Here is a 27,448-nt window from a genome sequence, read left to right on the forward strand (position 1 = left end):
ATTTACGAGAGCTTATTTCGAATATTTTCCGTACAAGTGCATTTGCCCATGACGACACTAATTACATTACGTTGTCAGGCTCTGGAATTGCCATACTATTAAGTCTTCATGTTCATATGAGACATTGTAATTGTGCTTTTGTTATTATTGTGGAAGTAGATATTTCTTTCCTTGGTCAATAAACTTTTGTAACACTTGATCACTGTTTTCTCTGTGTCGGTATGAGCGACACGTCACCTTCAGAGCCCGAAAAACTACGTGAAGACAAGAAACTAGTGGTAGCCAAAAACTTCCTCGTGCGATGCACAGCCATTTGAGAAGTACACTACTGGCCATTAAAATGGCTACACCACGAAGATGACGTGCTACAGACGCGAAATTTAACCAACAGGAAGAAGATGCTGTGATATGTAAATGATTAGCTTTTCAGAGCATTCACACAAGGTCGGCGCCGGTGGCGACGCCTACAACATACTGACATGAGGAAAGTTTCCAACCGATTTCTCATATACAAACAGTAGTTGACAGGCGTTGCCTCGTGAAACGGTGTTGTGTAGCATCGTGTGAGGAGGAGAAATGCGTACCATCACGATTCCGACTTTGATAGAGGTCGCACTATAGCCAATCGCGATTACCGTTTATCGTATCGCGACTTTGCTCCTCGCGTTGGTCGAGATCCAACGACTGTTAGCAGAATATGGAATCGGTGGGTTCAGGGGGGTAATACGGGTCGCCGTGCTGGATCCCAACGGCCTCGTATCACTAGCAGTCAAGATGACAGGCATCTTATCCGCATGGCTGTAACAGATCGTGCAGCCACGTCTCGATCCCTGAGTCAACAGATGGGGACGTTTGCAAGATAACAACCATCTGCACGAACAGTTCGACGACGGTTGCAGCAGCATGGACTATCAGCTCGGAAACCATAGCTGCGGTTACCCTTGACGCTGCATGACAGACAGGAGCGCCTTCGATGGTGTACTCAGCGACGAACCTGGGTGCACGAATGGGGAAACGTCATTTTTCCGCATGCATCCAGGTTCTATTTACAGCATCATGATGGTCGCATCCGTGTTTGGCGACATCGAAGTGAACGCATATTGCAAGCGTGTATTCGTCATCGCCATACTGGCGTTATCACCCGGCGTGATGGTATGGGAAGCCATTGGTTACACGTCTCGGTTACCTCTTGTTCGCATTGACGGCACTTTGAACAGTAGACGTTACATTTCAGATGTGTTACGACCCGTGGCTCAACCCTTCATTCGATCCCTGCGAAACCCTACATTTCAACAGGATAATGCACGACCGTATGTTGCAGGTCCTGTACGGGCCTTTCTGGAAACAGATGATGTTCGACTGCTGCCCTGGCCAGCACATTCTCCAGATCTCTCACCAATCGAAAAGTCTGGTCAGTGGTGGCCGAGCAACTGGCTCGTCACAATACGGCAGTCACTACTCTTGATGAACTGCGGTATCGTGTTGAAGCTGCATGGGCAGCTGTACCTGTTCACGCCATCCGAGCTCTGTTTGACTCAATGCCCAGGCGCATCAAGGCCATTATTGAGCCCACAGGTGGTTGTTCTGGGTACTGATTTCTTAGGATCTATGCACCCAAATTGCGTGAAAATGTAATCAGTATACTATATTTGTCCAATGAATATCCGTTTATCATTTGTATTTCTTCTTGGTGTAGCAATTTTAATGGTCAGTACTGTATGATCTCCAATCGAGATACATTGGCTCTCCTCTCACCGCTAGATAACCTGTGTATAAGATCACACTGTCCCAAGTACGGTGGACACGTAGCCACTAGAGCAACATACAGTGGTGTCGCTAGATAACCTGTGTATAAGATCACACTGTCCCAAGTACGGTGGACACGTAGCCACTAGAGCAACATACAGTGGTGTCGCTAGATAACCTGTGTATAAGATCACACTGTCCCAAGTACGGTGGACACGTAGCCACTAGAGCAACATACAGTGGTGTCGCTAGATAACCTGTGTATAAGATCACACTGTCCCAAGTACGGTGGACACGTAGCCACTAGAGCAACATACAGTGGTGTCGCTAGATAACCTGTGTATAAGATCACACTGTCCCAAGTACGGTGGACACGTAGCCACTAGAGCAACATACAGTGGTGTCGCTAGATAACCTGTGTATAAGATCACACTGTCCCAAGTACGGTGGACACGTAGCCACTAGAGCAACATACAGTGGTGTCGCTAGATAACCTGTGTATAAGATCACACTGTCCCAAGTACGGTGGACACGTAGCCACTAGAGCAACATACAGTGGTGTGAAATGTTGTGGGGAGGGGGGGTGGCGGAAGGGGTGGGATAAGTGACGAAGGGAGAGGGGGGAGGGAGAGAGAGAGAGAGAGAGAGAGAGAGAGAGAGAGAGAGAGAGAGAGAGAGACTCACCTCCGCGACCCTCTCCAGCAGTGGCTGCAGCCAGTCGACGTTGCACTCGCAGTGGCTGTCCAGGAAGGTGAGCACCGGCGCCGTGGCCGCGTCTGCGCCGCGAACCCGCGACCGCATCAGGCCTGCCACACGACGATGCGTCACTCTCCTCCTCCACACACTTCCTTCTCATATCGTAACACATTACAGTTGTCTTTGCGCAAACAAAATCATTCTTTACATTTATACAGAATGCTTGCAAACAGTTGAAACAAAGTCGGGGTAGAACTCTCGCATCATTCGCTGTATGTATTCACATCTCTTGGACCATGAAAACAAACACTATAAACCAACATTTCACGTACGTGACATCCAATTCAAATCTGTAACGCAACCATGTATGTGGCGTGCTTATAATTATGTATTATTTATATTTTAGGACAATTAACCTGTAAAAGAACGCACCACATGTAATGAAAGCATGAAAACCGTCTGAAGATGAATCGTAATTATTGGAAATCGTTAACGGTACTTTTTGAATAAAGAAACTGAAAATAAAATTGTGCCTGATTGCTGTCTCAACACCATCAACATTTAACTCCATGATATCTATGTCATTAGTATGTTCGACAATAATGAGAGCATCACTTTTCTCTTGGCATTTGACACATGTAAATAATTTAACAGGGTAAACTAGCGTTTACATCTGTTGTTCGTAGAATACGAGCACACACACACACACACACACACACACACACACACACATACACACACACATGCGCGCGCGTCTGAGCGTTTACAAAAATGTATTTTTTAGTTATCTCAGGTAACAGTCGCAACTGACATTATTCTACATCTACAGCTACATACATACTCCGCAATCCACCATACGGTGCGTGGCGGAGGGTACCTCTTACGACAACTAGCATATTCTCTCCCTGTTCCACTCCCAAACAGAACGAGGGAAAAATTACTACCTATATGCCTCTGTACGACCCCTAATCCCTCTTATCTTATCTTTGTGGTCTTTCCGCGAAATGTAAGTGGGCGGCAGTAAAATTGTACTGCAGTCAGCCTCAAATGCTGGTTCTCTAAATTTCCTCAGTAGCGATTCACGAAAAGAACGCCTCCTTTCCTCTAGAGACTCCCACCCGAGTTCTTGAAGCATTTCCGTAACACTCGTCTGATGGTCAAACGTACCAGTAACAAATCTAGCAGCCCGCCTCTGAATTGCTTCTATGTTCTCCCTCAATCCGACCTGATAAGGATCCCAAACTGTCGAGCAGTACTCGAGAATAAGTCGTATTAGTGTTTTATAAGCGGTCTCCTTTACAGATGAACCACATCTTCCCAAAATTCTACCAATGAACCGAAGACGACTATCCGTCTTCCCCACAACTGTCATTACATGCTTGTCCCACTTCATATCGCTCTGCAATGTTTCGCCCAAATATTTAATCGACGTGACTGTGTCAAGCGCTACACTGCTAATGGAGTATTCAAACATTACAGGATCCTTTTTTCCTATTCATCAGCATTAATTTACATTTATCTATATTTAGAGTTAGCTGCCATTCTTTACACCAATAACAAATCCTGTCCAAGCCATCTTGTATCCTCCTACAGTCACTCAACGACGACACCTTCCCGTACACCACAGCATCATCATCAGCAAACAGCCGCACATTGCTATCCACCCTATCCAAAAGATCATTTATGTAGATAGAAAACAACAGCGGACCTGCCACACTTCCCTGGAGCACTCCAGAGGATACCCTCATCTCCAATCAATACTCACCATCGAGGACTATGTACTGGGTTATTGTTATCAATTATCTTGCTTTTATGAACAATAACTCTTACCTTCGCGTTTTTCATTCCTGAGTACGCGCACCTTCTGTATTTTAGCCAGCTCCTCTCCATCGGCGGCTGAAAGGAGAAACATCATCACAGTTAGACACATTAATACATTTCATGGGAAGAAAATCAACTACTTCAACGCTATTTATGTTGGTTACATCAAAATTATTAACGAATTAGCTGGACAAAAACACCACAAGAAGAAAATACTTGAACAAAAATGCAGACTCTAGCCTAGTCTGCAGGTTACGCTGTTGTAGTTGACCACGAACGGCACCTGCGCAGTGTCCTCAGCACGTTGCAAGTGTTATTCGTGATCAGAACAGTGTCGGAGTGTGGGCTAATTGACGGTGCTCGTATTGTGGGTGTTTCCATGACCAACGATGCGAAAGGGTATGGTGTTTGGTATTTCATGAGGCACCATGTCTAAGATCTCTGCTGCATACAAGGAAAGCCGGAAAACACCATCCGCTGAGTCACAACGTGGATAGAAGTGTGTGTTGAGTACAGTTCTAAAACTAATGTAAACTATTGTAATCTATCATAAGTAAACTAAAAACGACGGTAGTTGTCCTAGTAGCCTTGGCCAGTTACGATCGTACCCTCGTTACCTATATGTAGGGCGTGTTGCATACCTATTAGGCGTTATCTCATTTCGATTGCTATGGTAGCTATGTCTGCATATACTACCACTGTCTTACTAAATTCCCCTTCAAACAGAAGGCGGTGAATCATCTATAAACTGAGTGGGGATATATAAAAGGCTGGGTACCTTAAAGAACAGTTTTCTTCTACATAATTGTCCTCCAGTCTGTTACAATCAGAGTTTATGCAAAATTCAAATTGACAATGTGTAATTCGTGTTTTATTGGAAACTTTCTGGTTTACAACGTGGAACAGAGGGATGTGTTTATCATATAGCGCTAAAAACTCATTTCCCTCAAAAAAATTTAAAAACTAAAAACAAAAACATATCGAACAGAATTTTAATATTTCGTCCTGTTTACATCAAACATGTTTCTGTTCTTCATAAACAACTTTCGCACTTGTCAGTAACAACAGGAAATTCTTTCCTTTGATTATGGTGAAGAACGTTCCGTTGACAAAAACTTACAACAATAATTATATAGATTTTTTTTATATTCGTGAATGTAAGTTGTACCTAACTTAAAAGTAACTGTTTGGTTATATAAAAGGGCAATTAGTTTTTATTACTTACAAAATAAAACATATCAATATTACCTGTTATCCTACGATTTTCTAGGTCATTTATGTAATTAATCAAAACTACTTGGCAGAGCGCAAACTTAAAGCTGAGTGAATGTGACAGTCGCTCACTGAAGAGGACTGTGACGAAAAATAACAGAACGACGGCGGCAAAAGCCATTTCACAACTGAATGATGCACTCATGGACCCTGTCAGTACCAAAACAAGAAAAATACCTCTGATTTGCAGGGCGAGCTCAAATTCCAGTAATACAAAAGCCTGTAAGAGGAAAACGTGGGTCCAGGGCATAAAACCTGGATCATGGAGCAATAGAAGAATGTCATTTGGTCCAATTAGTCCTGTTTCATACACTTTACATCTTTTTACATTTCCCCGTTCCCTCCTCGCTCGGCAGCCATTCCGTGGTGTTCCATGGGTTCCATGGCTACTCTGCAAGGATGGATTACTGCTAAGAATTATGGTACCATTTTGGCTGATCATGTCTGTCCCATGGTACAATACTTGTTCCACAGTGGTGATGCTGTATTCCAACACTACATGCCCACGTTCGCACAGCTTGCATCGTCCAGATCTACTTTTGTTACCACGAGGAGAGAAGGGTTTTCGATCGCTATCAACCTCCATCTCCGTTACCTGAAATTTTCGTTATTTTGCAGGAAACACGGCGTACGATCTCTTAAAAAACATCACCATAAATGGTGTAGCTATTCACGATACATTCAATGCGCACGCACACTGCGTCCAAACTCTTGAGGGAATCCGGTAAAGCTGCGAGCAATGACGATAATGAACAAGGGACGCTAAATATGTAGTGTACGAGAAGTTGATAATTTGAGCTGGATGGGAAGTACCTTCGGATATCTGAAATGGTGAAAGCGACCGCTCACATGAAGCAGGAAATCTGGCTTCGATTTCCGCTCCAGCATAAGCTTTCACTTGTCACCACAAAATTTATTTCAATGATGAAGTCCAGCTGATGTCTGTGTTTCACTTATGCCGTACGATTCATCCATATTAAACTGTCTTCTGAGACTATATTTCGTAGAAAACCTTACTGTCTAACATCTCATAGTGATATAATACAGGTAGAATTTTCCTGCATCTCCTGGCCTTTCAAAGTACGTCTCCTCCTCTTTTAATTTATGATCGGTGTACTCAGTGTACTAGCTGAAATGTATTGCGTAAATCAATTACTCTTCACTTTCATTCCTGCTACCAAGCCCATACTCTCCCTTAGCTCTTTCTTCTACCCTTTCCCTTACGACTATGTTTCAATACCCCATGATTATTAGATTGGCATCTCCCTTAACGGAATGAATAACGCGTTCAATGTCTACCTGAACTACCGTTGTCGGTGTTTTAGTTTGCTGATGTTTCTGATGATAACAACTCTATCCCTGAACTGGCCTACCTTCCTATTCATAACGAGTTCTACTCCCTCAGTACTATTTTCTGTTGATATTGACCTACATTTTTCTGACTACACAGTGTGTCCCAGAAACGTTGTAAAAACTCAGAGAGGTTGTAGAAGATGTCTTGAGGATCAAGTCGAGGATCGGAACCTGCATTCGGAAACGTCATCCAACGTCGCTACAGAGTGTCGAAGTTATAGGCACCAGCGCCTATATAACTAGGCCACACCTTCACCAGCAAACAGGGCCCATAGGCGGAAGTCTCACAATGATTTTTGTTAGTCAGTGATCGCGACTCTATTGCTTCAACAGATGACGGTTTCGGTCACGGGTTTCTATCCACAGTTTATTTGTCTCCGGGAATCTTCTAAAATCTTCATCGTTTTTCGGTACACACGAGAAAAATAAACTCTGTATGGTAACCCCTGCATGCAGCCATCCTTTACCAAGGCAACACAGCATCGTATTCATAGGAGACAAGGCCTGTCTACGCAGCACCTGGCTACATCTTCTCCACTGACTATCGTCTCAATCAGTCACGATCACTTAATAACGGTACAAAGCCACGTTTGCTGTCCAGGAAGTGGCCTAGCGCCAGGCGCCGACGCCTTCAACTTTGATGCTCTGTAGCGTCGTTGAATCTAAACGACACGGATTCCTATGAGCCATTTATTCCTCAAGACACTCTTCACAACCCCCCGAAGTTTGTTGCAATATTTGTGAACACCCTGTATATTTTTATCTTCCTTCCACTTCATTTCACTGCCCCCCCCCCCCCCCCACACACACACACACCTGCCCCCAAACAATATTGAGGGTGAGCCTTTACACTTCCCCTTTCAAGTTTTCTTGCTACCCTCCCACGTTTAGACCTCTGATATTCTATGCTCAACATGTAGAGTGTTACCCTTGGATGGTTATTCTATCTTGTTCCCATGGTCATGTCTCCTTTGCAGTCTTCTCTAGGAGATTCCAGTGTGGGACTAACTCGGAGCCTCTTGCCAATAGGGAGATCATCAAGATTTTTTTATTATAGCTCACATGTCCTGTGGGTACACATTACGTGTCATCAATGCAGTTGTTTATATTGTCTTGAGTATCCTTATGCCGTTTATCATTGCTAATTTCCTACCTTTTAAGGGTAATTTCCCACATTTAGGGAAAGACAGTGCCCTGAACTTATTGTGTGCTCTTCCGCATATTTTATAACGCCATGGGCAGAACAAGGACGACTTTTGTATAAAATGAAGGTTACGGGATAGCTTGTTCCACGGGCGAATGCCGGGAATGGGAAAGGGGACAGAGAGACCATTAGAGTTGTGTTCAATCACAGAAAAAATAATGGACTTAAAAGACCTTTTGCTGCACCTTAATTGAATCATGATAGGCGATAGACGAGTAGAGGTATCGAGAGGTCCGGTATCTAAGATATCGACGAAGAAAACAGGTGTCGAACATAATCCACTGAACCGATGAGATCGACAAGCTAAGGGAGCACAAGAAGTACTTATATGGCCAAATACCCAAACGTTATATACCAGTCTCACAGAAGCTATATCGAGTCGTCTGGAATTTACACTCCTTGTGCCATGTTGCACTAGATTACTGTGGTAGAAATTAAGTTGGAAATATTTTTCTACATTTTTAATAGCATTCAGAAATGAGAGTGTTTTTGTACGTGCTATTACAGTTTGTTCTGCTCAGTTTTTACGGTCATCTAGCTGATGTTACGTACAGTGTGCTGATACTTTATAGGGTACCATCAAAAGGTTACGTTCACTTATGGAATGTAAGGACTGCTCATGACTTCTTAGGATTTAATCTGAGATCACCTTTAGGGTGTGACGTGAGTGTCACAGGAAGCCATAGACGGCATACCCTTGATGTTCAACGAGAGTAGCAACGATATGATAACTGACCCCACAGGCAATCTTGGAAACAGTTTTTTCCGATATAAGCTCTATGGCCCATAGACAACTCATTTACATCCACACCTAGTATCTTTCACGTCAGTTGAGTGCGCTGACTGAGAAAGTTTATCATAGTCACACTGACTAATTTAGTTGTAGTTTTAAAACGGATTCAAAATCTGAATTATATTTAGGAATGTTATCACTCTTGCTAACCTGCCAGATGTTCATTAAAAGTTTACTCGAGGACTTTGGTACGCTGGGTAATACACTCGTCAGTCGGTACTCGCATGTTGATTTTGGATTAACAATCTAGTTTTTAGGTCGAATTAAGCTATTGGTAAAATACACATATAAAAGGCCCATATTTCACGTTATTGACGTAATTGACATATTTTTGCCTAATAAGCGTCAAATCCAAGTATACTACCACTACGAAATCTGAGAATGTGATGCACTTACGATTGTCGCTGAAGTCGTCGACAAGGATGATTTCCTTGATAAGGTGTTCTGGACTCCGATTCAGGACACTGTGAAAATAGAAAAAAAACATCATTAGAAAATTTATAAGTGCATTTTTCTAGCCTGGCTAGATTAGGACCATAAGACCTTCTTAACGTGTATTGTTCATAATTTTCGCACACACGTATAAATCAGCGAGTGAAATCAATACGTCATGTCAAGCTTAAATTATTTTCAGGAAAGTAATTAATAATAGCAATTGCGTTAGAGATAATAATAATTCTACATCACCCCGGTTCTCAGAACTCCTGAAGATGAACGTTGACTGTGAACGTTGACAGTCCCTTTGGCTGTTCACAGATGTCACTAAACCCGCCCACAGATGTTAACAACCAAACATGAGCAGCGCCTATGAGACGGAGGGGGTCAGACATCCGATCAGTTCCAACCATTCCACCAGGGAGGTGGTACACGGTTAGTCTTATATGTAGTTCAACCATGCCTAGACAGTCAATACCGCAGCTCGATCGAGACCGCATTGTTACTTTGTGAAAGGAATGGCTTTCAAAAAAGGCAGCCATCTCGGAGTGAACCGAAGGGATGTTGCTCGGACATGGAGGAGACACAGAGAGACAGGAACTGTCAATGGCATGCCTCGCTTAGGCCGCCCGAGGGCTACTACTGCTGTGAATGACCGTTACCTACGGATTATGGCTAGAGGAACCCTGGCAGCAACGTCACCACGTTGAATAATGTTTTCCGTGCAGCCACAGGACGTCGTATTACGAATCAAACTGTGCGCAACAGGCTCCATGATGCGCAACTTCACTCTCGACGTCCATCTTTGCAACCACGACACCATGCAGCGCGGTACAGATGGGCCCAACAACATGCCAAATGGACTGCTCAGGACTGGCATCACGTTCTCTTCACCGATGAGCGTGGCGACCCGGTCGGACTGAATGGCTTAGATACACTATCCAGCGAGTGCAGCAAGGTAGAGGTTCGCTGCTGTTTTTGAGTGGCAATATGTGGGGTCGCCGTAACGGTTGTACGATACGTGAATCCCATCTTCCGAGCGATAGTGCAACAAAATCAGCAGGATATTGGCGATCCACTCGTCTTCAGACGACAATTCACCCCCCCCCCCCCTCCTCTCCATCGTGCACCTCTTGTGAATGACTTCCTTCAGGTTAATTACATCGATCGACTACAGTCGTCAGCATGTTCTCCAGGCATGAACCCTATCGAACATGCCTGGTATAGATTGCAGTGTGCTGTTTATGGAAGACGTGACCCACCAACCATTCTGAGGGCTCTACGCCGAATCGCCGTTGAGGAGAGGGACAATCTGGACCAACGGTTCCTTGATGAACTTGTCGATAGCGTGTCACGACGAATACAGGCATGCATCGGTGCTACTGGGTATTAGGGGTACCGGTGTGTACAGCAATCTGAACCACCACCTCTGAAGGTCTCGCTGTACGATGGTACAACATGCAATGTGTGGTTTTCATGATCAATAAAAAGTGCGGAAATTGTGTTTATGTTCGTCTCTATTCCAATTTTCTCTACAGGTTCCGGAACTCTCGGAACCGCGGTGATGCAAAACTTTTTTTGATGTGTGTATGACTTTCTACGTATTGAAAGTACTAAAGAACAAAAAAAGGAGGGATGGCAAGGCCTTGCTGTTGGACCATCAGAGTCGTAGCTGACAGACGCCTTGTCAAGACTGCTCGTATCACACCGCCAACTGCCAACTCACACAAGCTACATGAAAGTCAATCACAGTATCAACGCTTCGATCGCCACCTCGAAGATGAGGTGCTAATACATCTGCGTAAGCATTAACATTCCACAGTCACGACGTTTTGGTGCTAAAGCAGAGATCTGGGATTATTAAAAATATTTTTAAAGTGCTTTACTGATCGGCACATTCACGTAAAAACAGGAAATTGTCGGTCTGAACGGTCACCAGCTATCGTCATACCACAAGAGGAGGTAGCAGTTCACATGTAAGCACGTTGAGAAATCTACATTGCCATGCAAAATTTAATATATCAAAATACTCTACATGTCTCTTATTATATAGAACCAGGAAAGTTACTAAGATACATTGATTTTAAAATACAAGTTTTATTGCTTTTGTTTCTTAGTTTATGATGAAAAGGTATCAGCTTTTATTGAAACAGTTCAAAGAAGTGCATTAATAAGCACTTTAAAGCACATCTCAAACAAACTTAGCTATGGTAAAAAAGGAAAGATTATTCTTGTATAAAAAACAGCTATAATTTACCGGCACATTCAGTCTTTTTTATTACTGACCGCAAATGACACACCCAGCCGGCCGTTGTAGCCGAGCGATTCTAGGCGCTTCAGTTTGGAACCGTGCGACCGCTACGGTCGCAGGTTCGAATCCTGCCTCGGGCTGCAGTCACGGACTGTGCGGCTAGTCCCGGCGGAGTTTCGAGTCCTCCCTCGGGCATGCGTGTGTGTGATGTCCTTAGGTTAGTTAGGTTTAAGTAGTTCTAAGTTCTAGGGGACTGATGACCTCAGATGTTAAGTCCCATAGTGCTCAGAGCCATTTGAATCATTTTTTTGTCACACCCAAGAACAATTCCTTACTTCCTGTGTTACAATTTGTGAAGTAAAGGTGTATTAATACTAATAAGCGATAGTAATTAATACCCAACAAAAAAAATTACCTCCGAGTCCCCCAGACAAATGGCTTCCCCAATGTGTGGCTTCAGGAAAGGTACAGTCCAGTACTGCTACCATATATTGTGATTAATACCGATCAAAAGGCAGTAACTGATTGTATCCTACAAATGCTGTCCTTTAACAAAACAAAAATGTAATCGAAAACGGTGATATATGTAGTACCGACTAAGTTTCATTGATTAAAATTTGTCATTGAAGATAGTTGATTCACGCAATATTCCGACAATGTCAAGTTGCAACATTCCTCACTAGCAGGTCACTAATTTCAAAACTGATTTTAGCTGCAGTCCAGCGTTTCTCTTACAATACGTATTTCCATACACTCGCATTCCCTTGTCAGGATTTACAATCGTAGCCTTGGGGGAATATACAGCTTCCAGTGCAGTATAACGAGGGCAGGAAACACTGCGACTGACCTTACCACAGAAAACAAGTTCCGCCGTTCCCTGTTTTATGTGCCGTTTCGGTCCCAAGTGATGCCACGCCTCACAGAACTTCTTTGTGTTCCCCCGTTGGTAGTTCTCCCAACTTTTCCCGTTACGGTGAAAGGTCTCACTGTGAATTTGTTTCCCGTAGCATCGGAGATGGTCTAGAACCGATGCGCAGTCGTGTCTTCAGGACATGTGTGTGTGTTGTTTCTTTAGAATAAGCAGAGCAGCTGTAAATGATCCGTCGCTGACTGATTCTGATTCGTCCACTACGACATTTTGGCGCATTTTCATGTCAAGTTGCTGAGATGTTCGCAACACGTTACAATATTCGTTTCAACATTAAACCGTACACGGAATTCACAAAATGCAGAACGTGAAAAGGGATCCACAGGAATCAACATCTCAGTGACGCATTTGGACTTAGTTTAAAATTAAGCATTGCTAGCTTGTCAAAACACTTCCTCTACGCCCGAGTGTAAACTAAACATACAACTATTTTTAACTACCTCTTATTCAGTACTTGAAGGGAAAGTAATAAGCAAAATTCACACTTTAAAATTCTAGGATTTAAGGTACATATTCAACCAGTATTGTCCTGCGTAATATCTACCATATACAGCGTGCACCGCTTTTGTGTGTTCCTTTTCCCTAAAATTCTGCACCCAATTGTCGGTTATTTTAATAAACATTGAGAAAATTTGGCGACAGCGGTTAACAGCTCTCGTGACTCTCCTCTTCCCATTATAGCTGCAGTGTAAATTTAATTTAAAAAGATGGAGTTCAATCCCTCTGCGATTCCAGCAAAGAATGGTTGTAGTATGATTTTCCCTTAAGACTTGCTTCACAGTAACGTTCGCCGCATACCATATTCTGATCCACAGCCATGTAGCTGTGCTTTGGCGATGGACAGAAATAAAACGGTCTCAACTGCGTCTGTGAAGCAATCTATAATCATCCACATTTTTCAGGTAAAGGATATAAGATTAACGGCTGCCAGTCACCAAAACGAGGGTCTCATATGCTAAGTTGAATGGCAAAACTACTTGTCTTACGGTCAATCAAGCGAAGAAAATACGACTCTTTATGTGACTCCGAAAGAGCTGGAATTTCTCGTATCTTTGTAATCCTTACGCGAAATGTACGTTGGCAGCAATAGAATCGTTCTGCAGTCAGCTTAAAATGCCGGTCCTCTAAATTTTCTCAGTACTTATTTAACTTACAAAGCTTGTTTCTTCAGACATTCATATCTGAAGGAACAGACATTGTAAGTTAATTAATTATTATATGCTTCCGCTGGTTCAAATGGCTCTGAGTACTATGGGACTTAACTTCTGAGGTCATCAGTCACCTAGAACTTAGAGCTAATTCAACCTAACTAACCTAAGGACATCACACACATCCATGCCAGAGGCAGGAATCGAACCAGCGAACGTAGCAGCAGCGCGGTTCCGGACTGAAGCGCCTAGAACCGCTCCGCCACAACGGTCGCGCTTCCACTGGCAAAACGGCAATACTGACATTGATCTTGTTTATTGCAGTGTCATCTCCCTGTCGCGGGAATCACGTAAAGTGCGAGCACAAGGCGGTTGTAGACAGTGCGGGTGTGTGGATCGGTCTTGGAGGGTGCATGGACAGCCGAAATGGTGAAGGCAAAAGATGGCGATAACCGGGAAAACCGGGATCAAGTCCAGGTCTGGTACAAATTTTCATGTCACAAAGAGATATTTTATCTACACCTAATACAGCTGATGTCAAAGAATTCCCCTTTAGCGAATAATTTTGTAATGTTTCTCAATAGTGTTTCGTTTGAAGAACGTCGCCTACCCTCCAGGGGGCTCCGTTTGAGTTGACAACAAATCTCTGTGATACTCAATTGCTAATTGAAATTACCAGTAACAAATCTAGCAGCCCGACTCTGAATTTCTTCCATGACTTCCTTTAATGCGACCTGGTGGGGATCCCAAACACTCAAGCAGTACTAAAGAACTGTCGCACTAGTGTTTTATAGGCGGTCTGCTTCATACACAAGCCGCATTACGGGATTATTTTTCCTATTCCTCTGCATTAACTTAAATTATTATGCTTTCGGAGTTAGTTGCCGTTCACCACACAGACTAGTTATTTTGTCCAGGTCAGGTTGTATACTCCTACACTCAACTTTGATCCCTTCCCACAAATCACGACATTGTCAACAAACAGTCGCAGTTTGCTGCTCACCCAGTCCGTCAGATCATTTACGTATAGAGAAAATAAGAGCAGTCCTATCACACTTCCCTGGGGCACCCCTCACAACGGGAATGGGAATTTGTGGTAAGGTCTTATGGGACCAAACTGCTGAGGTTATCGGCCGCTAAGCTTACACATTACTTAATCTAAGTTAAACTAACTTACGCTAAGGATGACACACACACCCGTGCCCGAGTGAGGACTCAAACCTCCGACGGGGAATGCCGCGCGGGCCGTGACAAGACGCCTCGGACCGCTCGGCTACCGCGCGCGGCCCCTCACAATGCTCATGTCTCTCAGGAACATTCGCGTCGAGGGCAACGTACTGCGTTCTATTACTTAACAAGTCTTCCAGTCACTCACTTACAGGGAACGTATTTCGCATGCTCGTACCTTCGTTAATACACTCCTGGAAATTGAAATAAGAACACCGTGAATTCATTGTCCCAGGAAGGGGAAACTTTATTGACACATTCCTAGGGTCAGATACATCACATGGTCACACTGACAGAACCACAGGCACATAGACACAGGCAACAGAGCATGCACAATGTCGGCACTAGTACAGTGTATATCCACCTTTCGCAGCAATGCAGGCTGCTATTCTCCCATGCAGACGATCGTAGAGATGCTGGATGTAGTCCTGTGGAACGGCTTGCCATGCCATTTCCACCTGGCGCCTCAGTTGGACCAGCGTTCGTGCTGGACGTGCAGACCGCGTGAGACGACGCTTCATCAAGTCCCAAACATGCTCAATGGGGGACAGATCCGGAGATCTTGCTGGCCAGGGTAGTTGACTTACACCTTCTAGAGCACGTTGGGTGGCACGGGATACATGCGGACGTGCATTGTCCTGTTGGAACAGCAAGTTCGGCGGTACGTCCACCCGGCCTCCCGCATGCCCATTACACGCCATCGCTCAAAGTCCGTCAACTGCACATACGGTTCACGTCCACGCTGTCGCGGCATGCTACCAGTGTTAAAGACTGCGATGGAGCTCCGTATGCCACGGCAAACTGGCTGACACTGACGGCGGCGGTGCACAAATGCTGCGCAGCTAGCTAGCACCATTCGACGGCCAACACCGCGTTTCCTGGTGTGTCCGCTGTGCCGTCCGTGTGATCATTGCTTGTACAGCCCTCTCGCAGTGTCCGGAGCAAGTATGGTGGGTCTGACACACCGGTGTCAATGTGTTCTTTTTTCCATTTCCAGGAGTGTAGTTTGCAGTGGGGTGTCATGTTAAACGCTTTCCTGATACCTATTACTATGAACTCTGCCTGTTGCCCTTCATCCATGATTCGCAGCATATCGGGCGAGAAAAGGACAACCTGAATTTCACACGAGCGATGCTTTCTAGATCTGGGCTGATTTGTGGACAAAAACTTCTCCACCTCAAGCACCTTTTTTATATTCGAACCTAGAATATGTTCGAGAATTCTGCAGCAAACCAATGTTAAGGATAGAATACGGCATGAAATAAATTTGGAGAGACCGTTTTTAATTAATTTACTTGATCGTAAGGTTTTTTGAACAGAATTACTCGTGTCGGCTGTGAAACAACCATGTTCAAAAGCTCTCACTTTAATGCACTGCAACAAGTCATAACCTGTAAAAATAAAACGTGGTTTCTTACCTGCGTTTCTTTCCAGTCACTTGCGATTGCTTGTTGTCCGTTTCGCCATAAGATGACATTAAAGTTAACTGGCAATTGACGCTATTCGAGAAGTCTTAACTAGCTGTACCTGTCCTGTCACCGACAATATTACAAACATAACACTCCATTCTGCACGCATTCATTTCAGTAATCAAGAGTTAAACAATTACACTTAGACAAAATTGATAATTCGCCATGGAAAGTACCCGATGCGGGAAAACGCAGAATTCGCAGAGTCGACACTGACGTTGATGATGTGTGTGTTCGCCGAAGGCCAGCCGGAGTAGCCGATCGGTTCTAGGCGCTACAGTCTGGAGCCGAGCGAACGCCACGGTCCCAGGTTCGAATCCTGCCTCGGGCATGGATGTGTGTGATGTCGTTAGGTTAGTTAGGTTTAATTAGTTCTAAGTTCTAGGCGACTGATGACCTCAGATGTTAAGTCCCATAGTGCTCAGAGCCATTTGAACCATTTCCGACTGCCGAAATACTGTACCCACTGGACACTATGAAGCAGTAGCACACCGTCTGAACTCGTCAATCAAAAATAACCTGTGAGAAACACATTAATGTGACCACTGTCTACGATCGATGCCAAGGTACAGTAACCACTGACAGCCGGCAGGTCGCAGCAGTACCAGTGGATGGTATATGGGTGTCTAGAAGGTGTCGAATGGCAGGGGGGGGGGAGGGGGGGGGGGGGGACAGCGCAGTCATTGACGTAATGTGGAAACGGAGCGATGTATCTGACGTTCAAGAAGACATGAGCACTGGCTTTCGTGCCAAGAAAGGAAGAATTTATGAAATTACTAAATTTTTTAAACTAAAAGCAGGCCGCCGTGGTCAAAATGACGCTGACCAAGAATGCCGCGGAGGCAACTGTTGTGCACGACGAAGAAGACAGGGATGGACACAGGTTGCGGAGATGTGTACGGGCGAACACACGTGCAACTATTGAGCAACTGACCGCCCAAATGAGCCACGGGGTCCCCATAACGACCGCTCAGCGAACGGTGCTGCGTGTCGGCCTCTGCAGCACGCGCCTGGTTCATGCCCCCATTCTGTCTGCTGCTCATCGGCGACGAAGGATGGAATTTGCACGCCAGTATCGCAACTGGACGTCTATTGACTGGCGACAGGTCTCCTTTTGAGATGAATCTCCTTTCGTGCTCCATTTGACAGACTGCCTTGGGCGTGTACGGCGTGAAAAGTCTGAAAGGAAAGGATGGAGGCCGGAAGACGGGGGATAATTTCGTGACATTCCCTGGGTGATATCGTCATTCTATCGCTTGCACGTTTGTACCACATTTTGCGCGGGGTTGGCATGTTAATTTGAAGGGGTAGCCGGATGCCCTTCCTGCCACCACCCCGTACCCCCCCCCCCCCCCCCCTCCCCCGGGACGGAACCAGAGTACCCCATCTGTCTGCGCCTAGTAGAAACCATGGAAAAGTGCGGATGTGTTTCAAATGTCTGTGAGTCGTGTAACTGAAATGCAGGAGGATCTGCAGCGAATTGACAAATGGTGCAGGGAATGGCAATTGAATCTCAATGTAGACAATTGTAATGTGCTACGAATACATGGAAAAAAAGATTCCATATCATTTAGCTACAAAATAGCAGGTCACCAACTGGAAGCAGTTACTTCCATAAATTATCTGGGAGTACGCATTAGGAGTGATTTAAAATGGAATGAACATATAAAGTTGATCGTCGGTAAAGCAGATGCCAGACTGAGATTCATTGGAAGAATGCTAAGGAAACGCAATCCGAAAACAAAGGAAGTAGGTTGCAGTACGCTTGTTCGCCCACTGCTTGAATACTGCTCAGCAGTGTGGGATCCGTACCAGATAGGGTTGATAGAAGAGATAAGGTCCAACGGAGAGTAGCGCGCTTCATTACAGGATCATTTAGTAATCGCGAAAGCGTTACGGAGATGATAGATAAAATGCAGCGGAAGACTCTGCAGGAGAGACGCTCAGTAGCTCGGTACGGGATTGTTGAAGTTTCGAGAACATACCTTCACCGAGGAGTCATATTGATCCCTCCTACGTACATGTCGCAAAGAGACCACGAGAATAAAATCAGAGAGATTAGAGCCCACAAAGAGGCATACCGACAATCCTTCTTTCCACGAACAGTACGAGACTGGAATAGAAGGTTGAAACGTAGAGGTACTCAAGGTACCCTCCGCCACACACCGTCAGGAGGCTTGCGTAGCGTGAAATGTAGATGTAGACGTGGGGACCAACCAGGTACTCACCTAGAGGGATGTGGAAAACCGCCTAAAAACCACATCCAGGCTGGCCGGCATACCGGTCCTCGTCGTTAATCCGGCGGGCGGATTCGATCCGGGGTCGGCGCGCCTCCCCGAGTCCAGGAAGCAGCGCGATAGCGCTCTCGGCTAACCTGGCGGGTTGATCTAGTCTTTCTGAAGGACAAAATGGATGAACAGAAGTACGCCTCTACCCTTGGGGGCCATTTCCACTATTAAATGCATTATCTGTTTCCGCGGGAGGGTAGCATCTATCAGCAGAACAACGAAACGTTTCAGGCAGTTCGCAGTGTATGTACATGATGTCATAAACAAAAGGATGTGTTTACCGTACTCTTGGCCGCCAAAGTCACCGTATTTAAGCCCAATCGAGAATAAGTACTGTGCCATTTCTCTGGCGCGTTGCGTATCCAGCACTGTCGATAGCGACTTGTATTTCTGTTTCCGTCTGGTTCGGTCTGCGCATGCGCTGAGACGGCAGCTTCCCTCTGCAACGTTTTTCGCGGGGGGCCGCGCGCGCTCGGCTCGGCAGTTGGATTCGCACCCAGCTGGTGGTATTTTGCCTTCCGCCCCGGCACGGAAGTGTGGTCTCGTTCTTGGCGGGCCTCGTTGATTTGGCCGTTGGGTAGACCGTACTGAGCAAACACACAGAAATCCTGCCCTGCAGTCCTCACAACTCCTGGGTGTGGAAACCCAAGCGATATCGTGGCACCCTTTTCAGAGACGGAGAACCTCGAGCAATCGCGTGCGGGGATCCATCGGTTGTCCACTACAGCACATCACCAACACGCCACACCGCCCAATGGCCAAACCAACGAGGCTCGCCAACAACGAGAGCACACTTCCGTGCCGGGGCGGAAGGCAAAATACCACCAGCTCGGTGCGAATCCAACTGCCGAGCCGTGCCGAGCCGAGCGCGTGCGGCCCCCCGCGAAAAACGCTGCAGAGGACAGCAGCCGCCTCAGCGCCTGCGCAGGCCGAACCAGACGGAAACAGAAATACAAGTCGCTATCGATAGTGCCGGATACGCAACGAGCCAGAGAAATGGCACAAGTGGGACCATCTCGATCGAGCTGTTCGCGCCTGGACGCTCACCTGAGAAATCTGCTAGCCCTAGCACTGGAGTTGACATGGCTCCACATCCCTTCCAGAAATTGATTGATTATCTTCCTGCACGTTTCGCAACAGTTCGCGCTGCGGAAGGTGGTTACTCAGTCTTTTGACAGGCTGTTATGTTAATGTGACTGGACAATGTAGACGAACCACGACAGGTGTCCCGTTTTTAACGTGGTAAGTGGGCAAATGTTGCCAGTTTCCAGTTTTGACAGAAGTGTCCTCGCCAGGCGACATGCGCGCAAGCTGCTAAGGCGCGGGCGCGGAGCGCACTCTCACCAGGGTGCTAGGGCTAGCATTGTCGCTTCCCTCCCGCAGGAGCAGCGTCTGAGGAAGGCGGAGAGCGCTCGGCGCCTAAACTTGCTGCCCCCGAGGCGCGCCGCGGAGTGGAGGCAAACCGCCCGTCTGTGTGCCAGAGTGAGTGTATGCGTGTGTGGGGCGTTCTGTTGCACAGCGCCTGGCCTCCCGCAGCTGTCGTAATTAAAAGGAGCGAGGGCGGCGGTCGCAGGGCTCAGTGCACGGACCGCTGCTAGGAGGCCCCTATCCTTACCCTTTTCCCGCCCCCGGCCTGTTTGTCCTCGCCTCGCTCTCACGGATAGCGTTACTCGCACACAGGGCACGGCTACACCCCTTCACAACGGCGCCACCCTCCCCTCCCACCCCCCCCCCCTTTCCAAATTTGCTCCGGGTCGCTGGTACCGTTGTTCCTTTTGTCGGGTCGAGCCACCGCTGGTATTTCTGCTTTCCTTGTTGTCCACCGCCTCCCCTTCCCCCCTCCACTTCTCTTTCTTTTTGTTGCCTTTTTTTCGCTCATTCCTTTCTCGTACTGTTTGCGTCTGCGAGCTTGCTTTTTTAATACCGCTGCCTCGTGGCACCGGGGATGAAAGGCGTTCACTGTACGAGCAAGCGCGCCGGTAGTGGTGGTGTAAGTAACCGCTGCTGCAGGAAACTTTAATCATGCCGTCTGCCGTCAGATCATCTGCCTCTCCTCTCCCCCCACCCCAACTCGTCCTCCATTAGACCACCCCCAATTTTCTGATTGTTATAAACTCGTTACGTTTCAATTCGTAATATCACTCTCCCTTGACGTCTAGGGACGCCACAATTTTCTTTTCTCTTTCTGTGGTTTCGAGGGGGGGAGAATAGTGCAGGGCAAGAAACTGCTCTTGAATTTTTAATTAGAATACCGCCTTGGAAAAAGAACGGACGTTAGGGGGGGTGGGGGGGGGAAAGGTAAAGAGAAAAAAAATTACAGACTTCTTGGCGTTTATTGCAGTTTGGTTTACGACATTCGCAGCCTACATTTTTTTTTTCTTTTCCCTCCTCCCTCACCACTTTTCTGCAGTTAGCGTCGCCCTCTAACGACGCCTTGAGTGGTTTAATTAAAGCGGCGAGCATGCACACACACACAGACACACACACACACACACACACACACACACACACACACACAACATCGTCAGCTCGTATAGAACCAGCACAAAAGGCAGCGACCGCTGAGGCGTGAAGTACTCCAGGCCGGGTGGAGCGGAGAACAGGGGGGATGGGGATTTGAGATGAGGGAAGAGACCTCGTGTTTTGCTCCGTAGCGGCGGCGGCGGGTTTTGTAGCACGCAAGCTGCGCGAAGAAACTGCCAGATTGCTCCCAAGTACGTCGATCCGTGGTAGTAACAAGAACTTCGAACATTTTGCTGTGTAGTCGCTGCGTATGACGGTTATGACACTGAGAACCTCGAATGTCCAATGCAAGAACGTTTTGTACGATGAGTAACTGGCAGCACTTAGTTTTAAATTTTTGAGTGGGAACGTGTTTGACAAAATCCAAGCTGTCATCATTCTCATGGCTCCGTCTCATGGCGACACGTCGTCCACGAAATCCGACCTACAGAATCTTGACAAACTTGATTTTACATCCCGCAGCCGGCCGGAGTGGCCGTGCGGTTCTAGGCGCTACAGTCTGGAGTCTAGCGACCGCTACGGTCGCAGGTTCGAATCCTGCCTCGGGCATGGATGTGTGTGATGTCCTTAGGTTAGTTAGGTTTAATTAGGTCTCAGTTCTAGGCGACTGATGACCTCAGAAGTTAGGTCGCATAGTGCTCAGAGCCATTTGAATCACATCCTGCAGTCTCTGAGGAAATTAAACAAATGGTCTGGAAATATTAGTCGCCAAAGCGAACCACAGACCACGGCCATGACGGGAACTAAGTTTGTCAGTGCCTGTGTACAGCCGCAGTCCAGCAGCGGTGAGCATCGTTATTTCTGCATCCAAGCATGGAAAGTGACTGCAAAACTACCTCTATGGGCAGATCTTATTAAAAACATATTTTAGGTTGTAAACGATCTAACAAAGTGAAGCCCAAAAAAGCTTTGATTCGTTTTGCTTCTTACCGTGATTTTACATTATATGGTTTAGCAGAACCAACCGTATGGTGCCCTGCACTGACAGCTCGTCATCTGCAAACCAAATTACGTAAATGTGAATTTCATCAACACATTTGTTGTGACCGATAATTAATAATAAATATATACGCAAATTATTTCCGCACGCCAAAATCATGTTTCTTAAAAATCAAGGCATGTATTAACTCGCCATTGAATCTCAAGTTTACATCATGTAGTTTGATGGTGACATGCTATTAGTGAGGGAAGCAGTACAGTTGGTCGTGAAAAACCACATAACGTAAAATCACGGTAAAAGGAACAAAAACTTTCTTCAGGCCTCGCTTTACATCAGCTACAGCCTAAAATATGTTCACTTTTTACAGTTTTCAGTAACCAAAACCCACAGACGATGGCACAGAATTGCTGAAACTTATTTAGGTACAATGTTGTTGTAAAAATACAGAATCTGTATCTTACAGTTTACCAAACCTCTTATTACACACAAACGGACTTGAAGGCCAGCGAGGAAATTCTGAGAAAACTTATTCTGTCGATAACGTTTTGTTTTAAAAGAAGCGCGACTGGAAGATTGCACAGATCACACCAATACCCAAATAGGGAAATAGGAGTAATCCGCTGAATTACAGGCCCATACCGCTAACGTCGATTTGCAGTAGGATTTTGGAACATATACTGTACTCGAACATTAGGAAGTACGAGGGCTATCCACAAAGTACATTACGTTTTGGAATTAAAAATAAATAAAGTATTGGAATTTTTTTTTAAAATTATATACAGATGAAAGCCACACTTCAGTACTACTTTTCTACACAGTTGCCATTTAAATTAAGGCACTTATCGTAGCGATGGACCAGCTTAAAAATTCCTTCGTCGTAAAATTCGGCCGCCTGCGCCTTCAACCACGTGGTTACCTCTTCTTGAAGCTGTGCGTCGTCATCAAAACGCTGCATAGCCAACCATTTCTTCATTGCTGGGAATAAGTGGAAGTCGCTCGATGCCAGGTCGGGACTGTTACGGCGGATGAGGAAACAACTCCCACTTAAAAGATTAGAGAACTTCACAAGTGGAATTCACCGCGTGGGCCAGGGCGTTGTCGTGAATCAGCAAGATCTTTGAGCCCAACTTTCTCCTGCGCATGTTTTGTATTGCTCTTCTGAGGTTGAGCAGAGTTTCGCAAAACCTTTGAGAGTTTATTGTAGTACGTCTTTCCAGGAAATCCACAAAAATCCCACTTTTTCTGTCCCAAAAGACAGTCGCCACGTGGTTGAAGGCGCAGGCGACCGAATTTTAAGACGAAGGAATTTCCAAGCTCGTCCATCGCTACGGTAAGTGCCTTAATTTAAATGGCAACTATGTAGAAAAGTAGTATTAAAGTGTGACTTTCATCTGCATATAATAAAAAAAATTCCAATACTTTATTTATTTTTAATTCCAAAACGTAATGTACTTTGTGGATAGCCCTCGTACCTCGAAGAAAACGATTTACTGACACATAGTCAGCACGGATTCAGAAAGTATCGTTCTTTCGGAAAACAAATAGCTCTTTATACTCATGAAGTAATGCTCTCAATAGGGGATGTCAAATTGACTCCATGTTTTTAGATTTTCAGAAGGCTTTCTACACAGTTCCTCACAAGCGTCTTCTAACCAAACTGCGTGCCTACGGAGTACCGCGTCAGTTGTGTGATTACATTCGTGATTTCTTGTGAGAAAGGTCACAGTTCGTAGTGATGTTATGTTAAAATGGGACGTAGAAACGACGGAGAGGCTCCGTCCCCGCCGCGACCTCACTGGTCCGCAACCCCACGACGACTACCACAGTCCACTTCACCCCTCCGCCTCGCCGAACCCAGCGTTATTGCGCGGTTCGGTCTCCGGTGGACGCCCCAGGGAACGTCTCACACCAGACGAGTGTAACCCCTATGTTTTCGTGGAAGAGTAATGGTGGTGTACGCGTACGTGGAGAACTTGTTTGCGCAGCAATCGCCGATATAGTATAGCTGAGGCGGAATAAGGGGAAACAGCCCGCATTTGCCGAGGCAGATGGAAAACCGCCTAAAATCCATCCACAGACTGGCCAGCTCACCGGACCTCGACACAAATCCGTCGGGCGGATTCGTGCCGGGGACCGGCGCTCCTTCCCGCCCGAAAAGCCGTGCGTTAGACCGCACGGCCAACCGGGCAGGCACAGTTCGTAGGAATAGACGGAAAGTCATAGAGTAAATCAGAAGTAACATCCGGCGTACCCAATGAAGTGTTATAGACCCTCTATTGTTCCTGATCTATGTTAACGACATAGGAGACAATCTGTGCAGCCCTCTTCGATTATTTGCAGATGATTCTGTCATTTGCCGTCTTGTAAAGTTTTCAGATGATCAAAACGACTTGCAAAATGATTTAGATATCTGTATAGTGCGAAAAGTGGCAATTGACCCCGAATAAAGAAAAGTGTGAAGTTATTCACATGAGCACTAAAAGATATCCGCTAAATTTCGATTATGCGATAAGTCACACAAATCTGATGGCTGTAAATTCAACTAAATACTTAGGGATTACAATTACAAATAACCTAAGTTGGAATGATCACATAGATAATGTTGTGGGTAGAGGAAACCAAAGACTGCGATTCACTGGCAGAACACTTAGAAGGTGCAACAGATCTACAAAGGAGACTGCTTGTCCGCCCTATTCTGGTGTATTGCTGTGCGGTGTGGGATCCGTATCGGGTAGGACTGACAGATGATACTGAAAAAGTTCAACGAAGGGCGGCTCTTTTTGTATTATCGCGAAATAGGGGAAATAGTGCCACAGACATGATACATGAATTGGAGTGGCAATAATTGAAACAAAGGCATTTTTCGTTACGACAGGACTTTGTCATGAAATTTCAATTTCTCCTCCGATTGTGAAAACATTCTGTTGGCACCTACAGAGTGTTTCAAAAACGACCGATATATTTGAAACGGCAATAAAAACTAAAGGAGCAGCGATAGAAATACACCGTTTGTTGCAATATGCTTGGGATCACAGTACATTTTCAGGCGGACAAACTTTCGAAATTACAGTAGTTACAGTTTTCAACAACAGATGGCGCTGCAAGTGATGTGAAAGATATAGAAGACAACGCAGTCTGTGGGTGCGCCATTCTCTACGTCGTCTTTCTGCAGTAAGCGTGTGCTGTTCACAACGTGCAAGTGTGCTGTGGACAACATGGTTTATTCCTTAGAACAGAGGATTTTTCTGCTGTTGGAATTCCACCGCCTAGAACACAGTGTTGTTGCAACAAGACGAAGTTTTCAACGGAGGTTTAATGTAACCAAAGGACCGAAGAGCGATACAATAAAGGATCTGTTTGAAAAATTTCAACGGACTGGGAACGTGACGGATGAACGTGCTGGAAAGGCAGGGCGACCGCATACGGCAACCACAGAGAGCAACGCGCAGCTAGTGCAGCAGGTCCACGTATCGTCTCATGCGCCAGAGTTTACACCTCTATCCATACAAAATTCAAACGCGGCAACCCCCCAGCGCCGCTACCATTGCTGCACGAGAGACATTCGCTAACGATATAGTGCATAGGATTGATGACGGCGATATGCATGTGGGCAGAATTTGTTTTACTGACGAAGCTTATTTTTACCTGGATGGCTTCGTCAATAAACAGAACTGGGGCATATGGGGAACCGAAAAGCCCCATGTTGCAGTCCCATCGCCCCTGCATCCTCAAAAAGTACTGATCTGGGCCACCATTTCTTCCAAAGGAATCATTGGCCCATTTTTCAGATCTGAAACGATTACTGCATCACGCTATCTGGACAGTCTTCGTGAATTTGTGGCGGTACAAACTGCCTTAGACGACACTGCGAACACCTCGTGGTTTATGCAAGATGGTGCCCGGCCACAACGCATGGCCGACGTCTTTAATTTCCTGAATGAATATTTCGATGATCGTGTGATTGCTTTGGGCTATCCGAAACATACAGGAGGCGGCGTGGATTGGCCTCCCTATTCGCCAGACATGAACCCCTGTGACTTCTTTCTGTGGGGACACTTGAAAGACCAGGTGTACCGCCAGAATCCAGAAACAATTGAACAGCTGAAGCAGTACATCTCATCTGCATGTGAAGCCATTCCGCCAGACACGTCGTCAAAGGTTTCGGGTAATTTCATTCAGAGACTACGCCATGTTATTGCTACGCATGGTGGGTATGTGGAAAATATCGTACTATAGAGTTTCCCAGACCGCAGCGCCATCTGTTGTTGACAATTGTAACTACTGTAATTTCGAAAGTTTGTCTGCCTGAAAATGTACTGTTGTCCCAAGCATATTGCAACAAACGGTGTATTTCTATCGCTGCTCGTTTATTTTGTATTGCCGTTTCAAATATACCGGTCATTTTTGAAACACCCTGTACCTACATAGGGAGAAATGATCATTACGATAAAATAAGATAAATCAGAGCATGTACAGAAAAATTTAAGGGCTCGTTTTTCCCACGCGCCGTTCGAGAATGGAAGGTGGTTTATTGAACGCCAAGCACTTAATTGTGAATAGCAGAGTAATCACGTAGATGTAGATGTATTTCATGCCTGGGTCTGGCGTTCTTGGTGTCACTGCCCTTGAAATTTCGTCCGATTATTCGCGGTAAATTTTGTAGAGTTAATTGCACTTTTCCCCCAAACACAGAAGATTTCAACATTTTCCAAAAATTTTGGAAAGTGTTTGAAATTTCTAGTGTGATTCTCATTTTGATATTTTTTAGTACACACTTTGATACCATGCTGTGTTGTAGAACGTATACTCTTTTTCAAAACTACATTTCGACCTATTGGATCCGATATTTATTCTCTTGAAATGTGATTCCGTTTATGAAAACGTGAGTGATCCGCAAAGTCGAAAACAGAGATCTCACTTGCAGCCACCGCGAACGTCTTAGTGTAACTAGTATAAATGAAACCAAGACAGTATCTCTTTTTAGACAAATAATCGAACTTTGAAATTACTATGACACTATACAGGATTGTTTCGGGGAAACCGACATGAATTAAAAAATTTGCCGCGGTTTCGGTTGACAAGATCGTCTCTGATGCGTCTTTCAATGGTTCCTCGAACGATGCTGTCCCAGCGGTTTCGGGGACGGGACCAAACAGCGAGGTCATCGGTTCCATCAGATTAGGGAAGAATAGCGAAGGCAATAGGTCGTGCCCTTTCAAAGCACCCATCCCGGCTTTTGCCGGAAATCACGTAAAATCTAAATCAGGGTATCCGGATGCGGGTTTGAACAGTTGTCCTCACGAATGGCGAGACTAGTCTCTAACCACTGCGCCACCTCGCTCGCTGGGACATTT

General features: G+C 45.6%; 1 protein-coding gene across 1 annotated transcript in view; it reads right to left on the reverse strand.

Annotated features, from left to right (window-relative positions):
- Positions 1 to 27,448, reverse strand: part of LOC126278177 (polypeptide N-acetylgalactosaminyltransferase 2) — a 1,159,679-nt gene that overhangs the window by 42,489 nt on the left and 1,089,742 nt on the right. Inside the window, exons 5-7 of the mRNA XM_049978078.1 lie at positions 9,282 to 9,349; positions 4,273 to 4,338; positions 2,431 to 2,552 (exon numbers count right to left, since the gene is read on the reverse strand). Of these exons, the coding sequence (XP_049834035.1) occupies positions 2,431 to 2,552; positions 4,273 to 4,338; positions 9,282 to 9,349 (256 nt within the window). The remainder of the gene's footprint in view (positions 1 to 2,430; positions 2,553 to 4,272; positions 4,339 to 9,281; positions 9,350 to 27,448) is intronic.

Source organism: Schistocerca gregaria, chromosome 6 (genome assembly GCF_023897955.1).
Source record: "Schistocerca gregaria isolate iqSchGreg1 chromosome 6, iqSchGreg1.2, whole genome shotgun sequence".
NCBI classification, from domain to species: domain Eukaryota; kingdom Metazoa; phylum Arthropoda; class Insecta; order Orthoptera; family Acrididae; genus Schistocerca; species Schistocerca gregaria.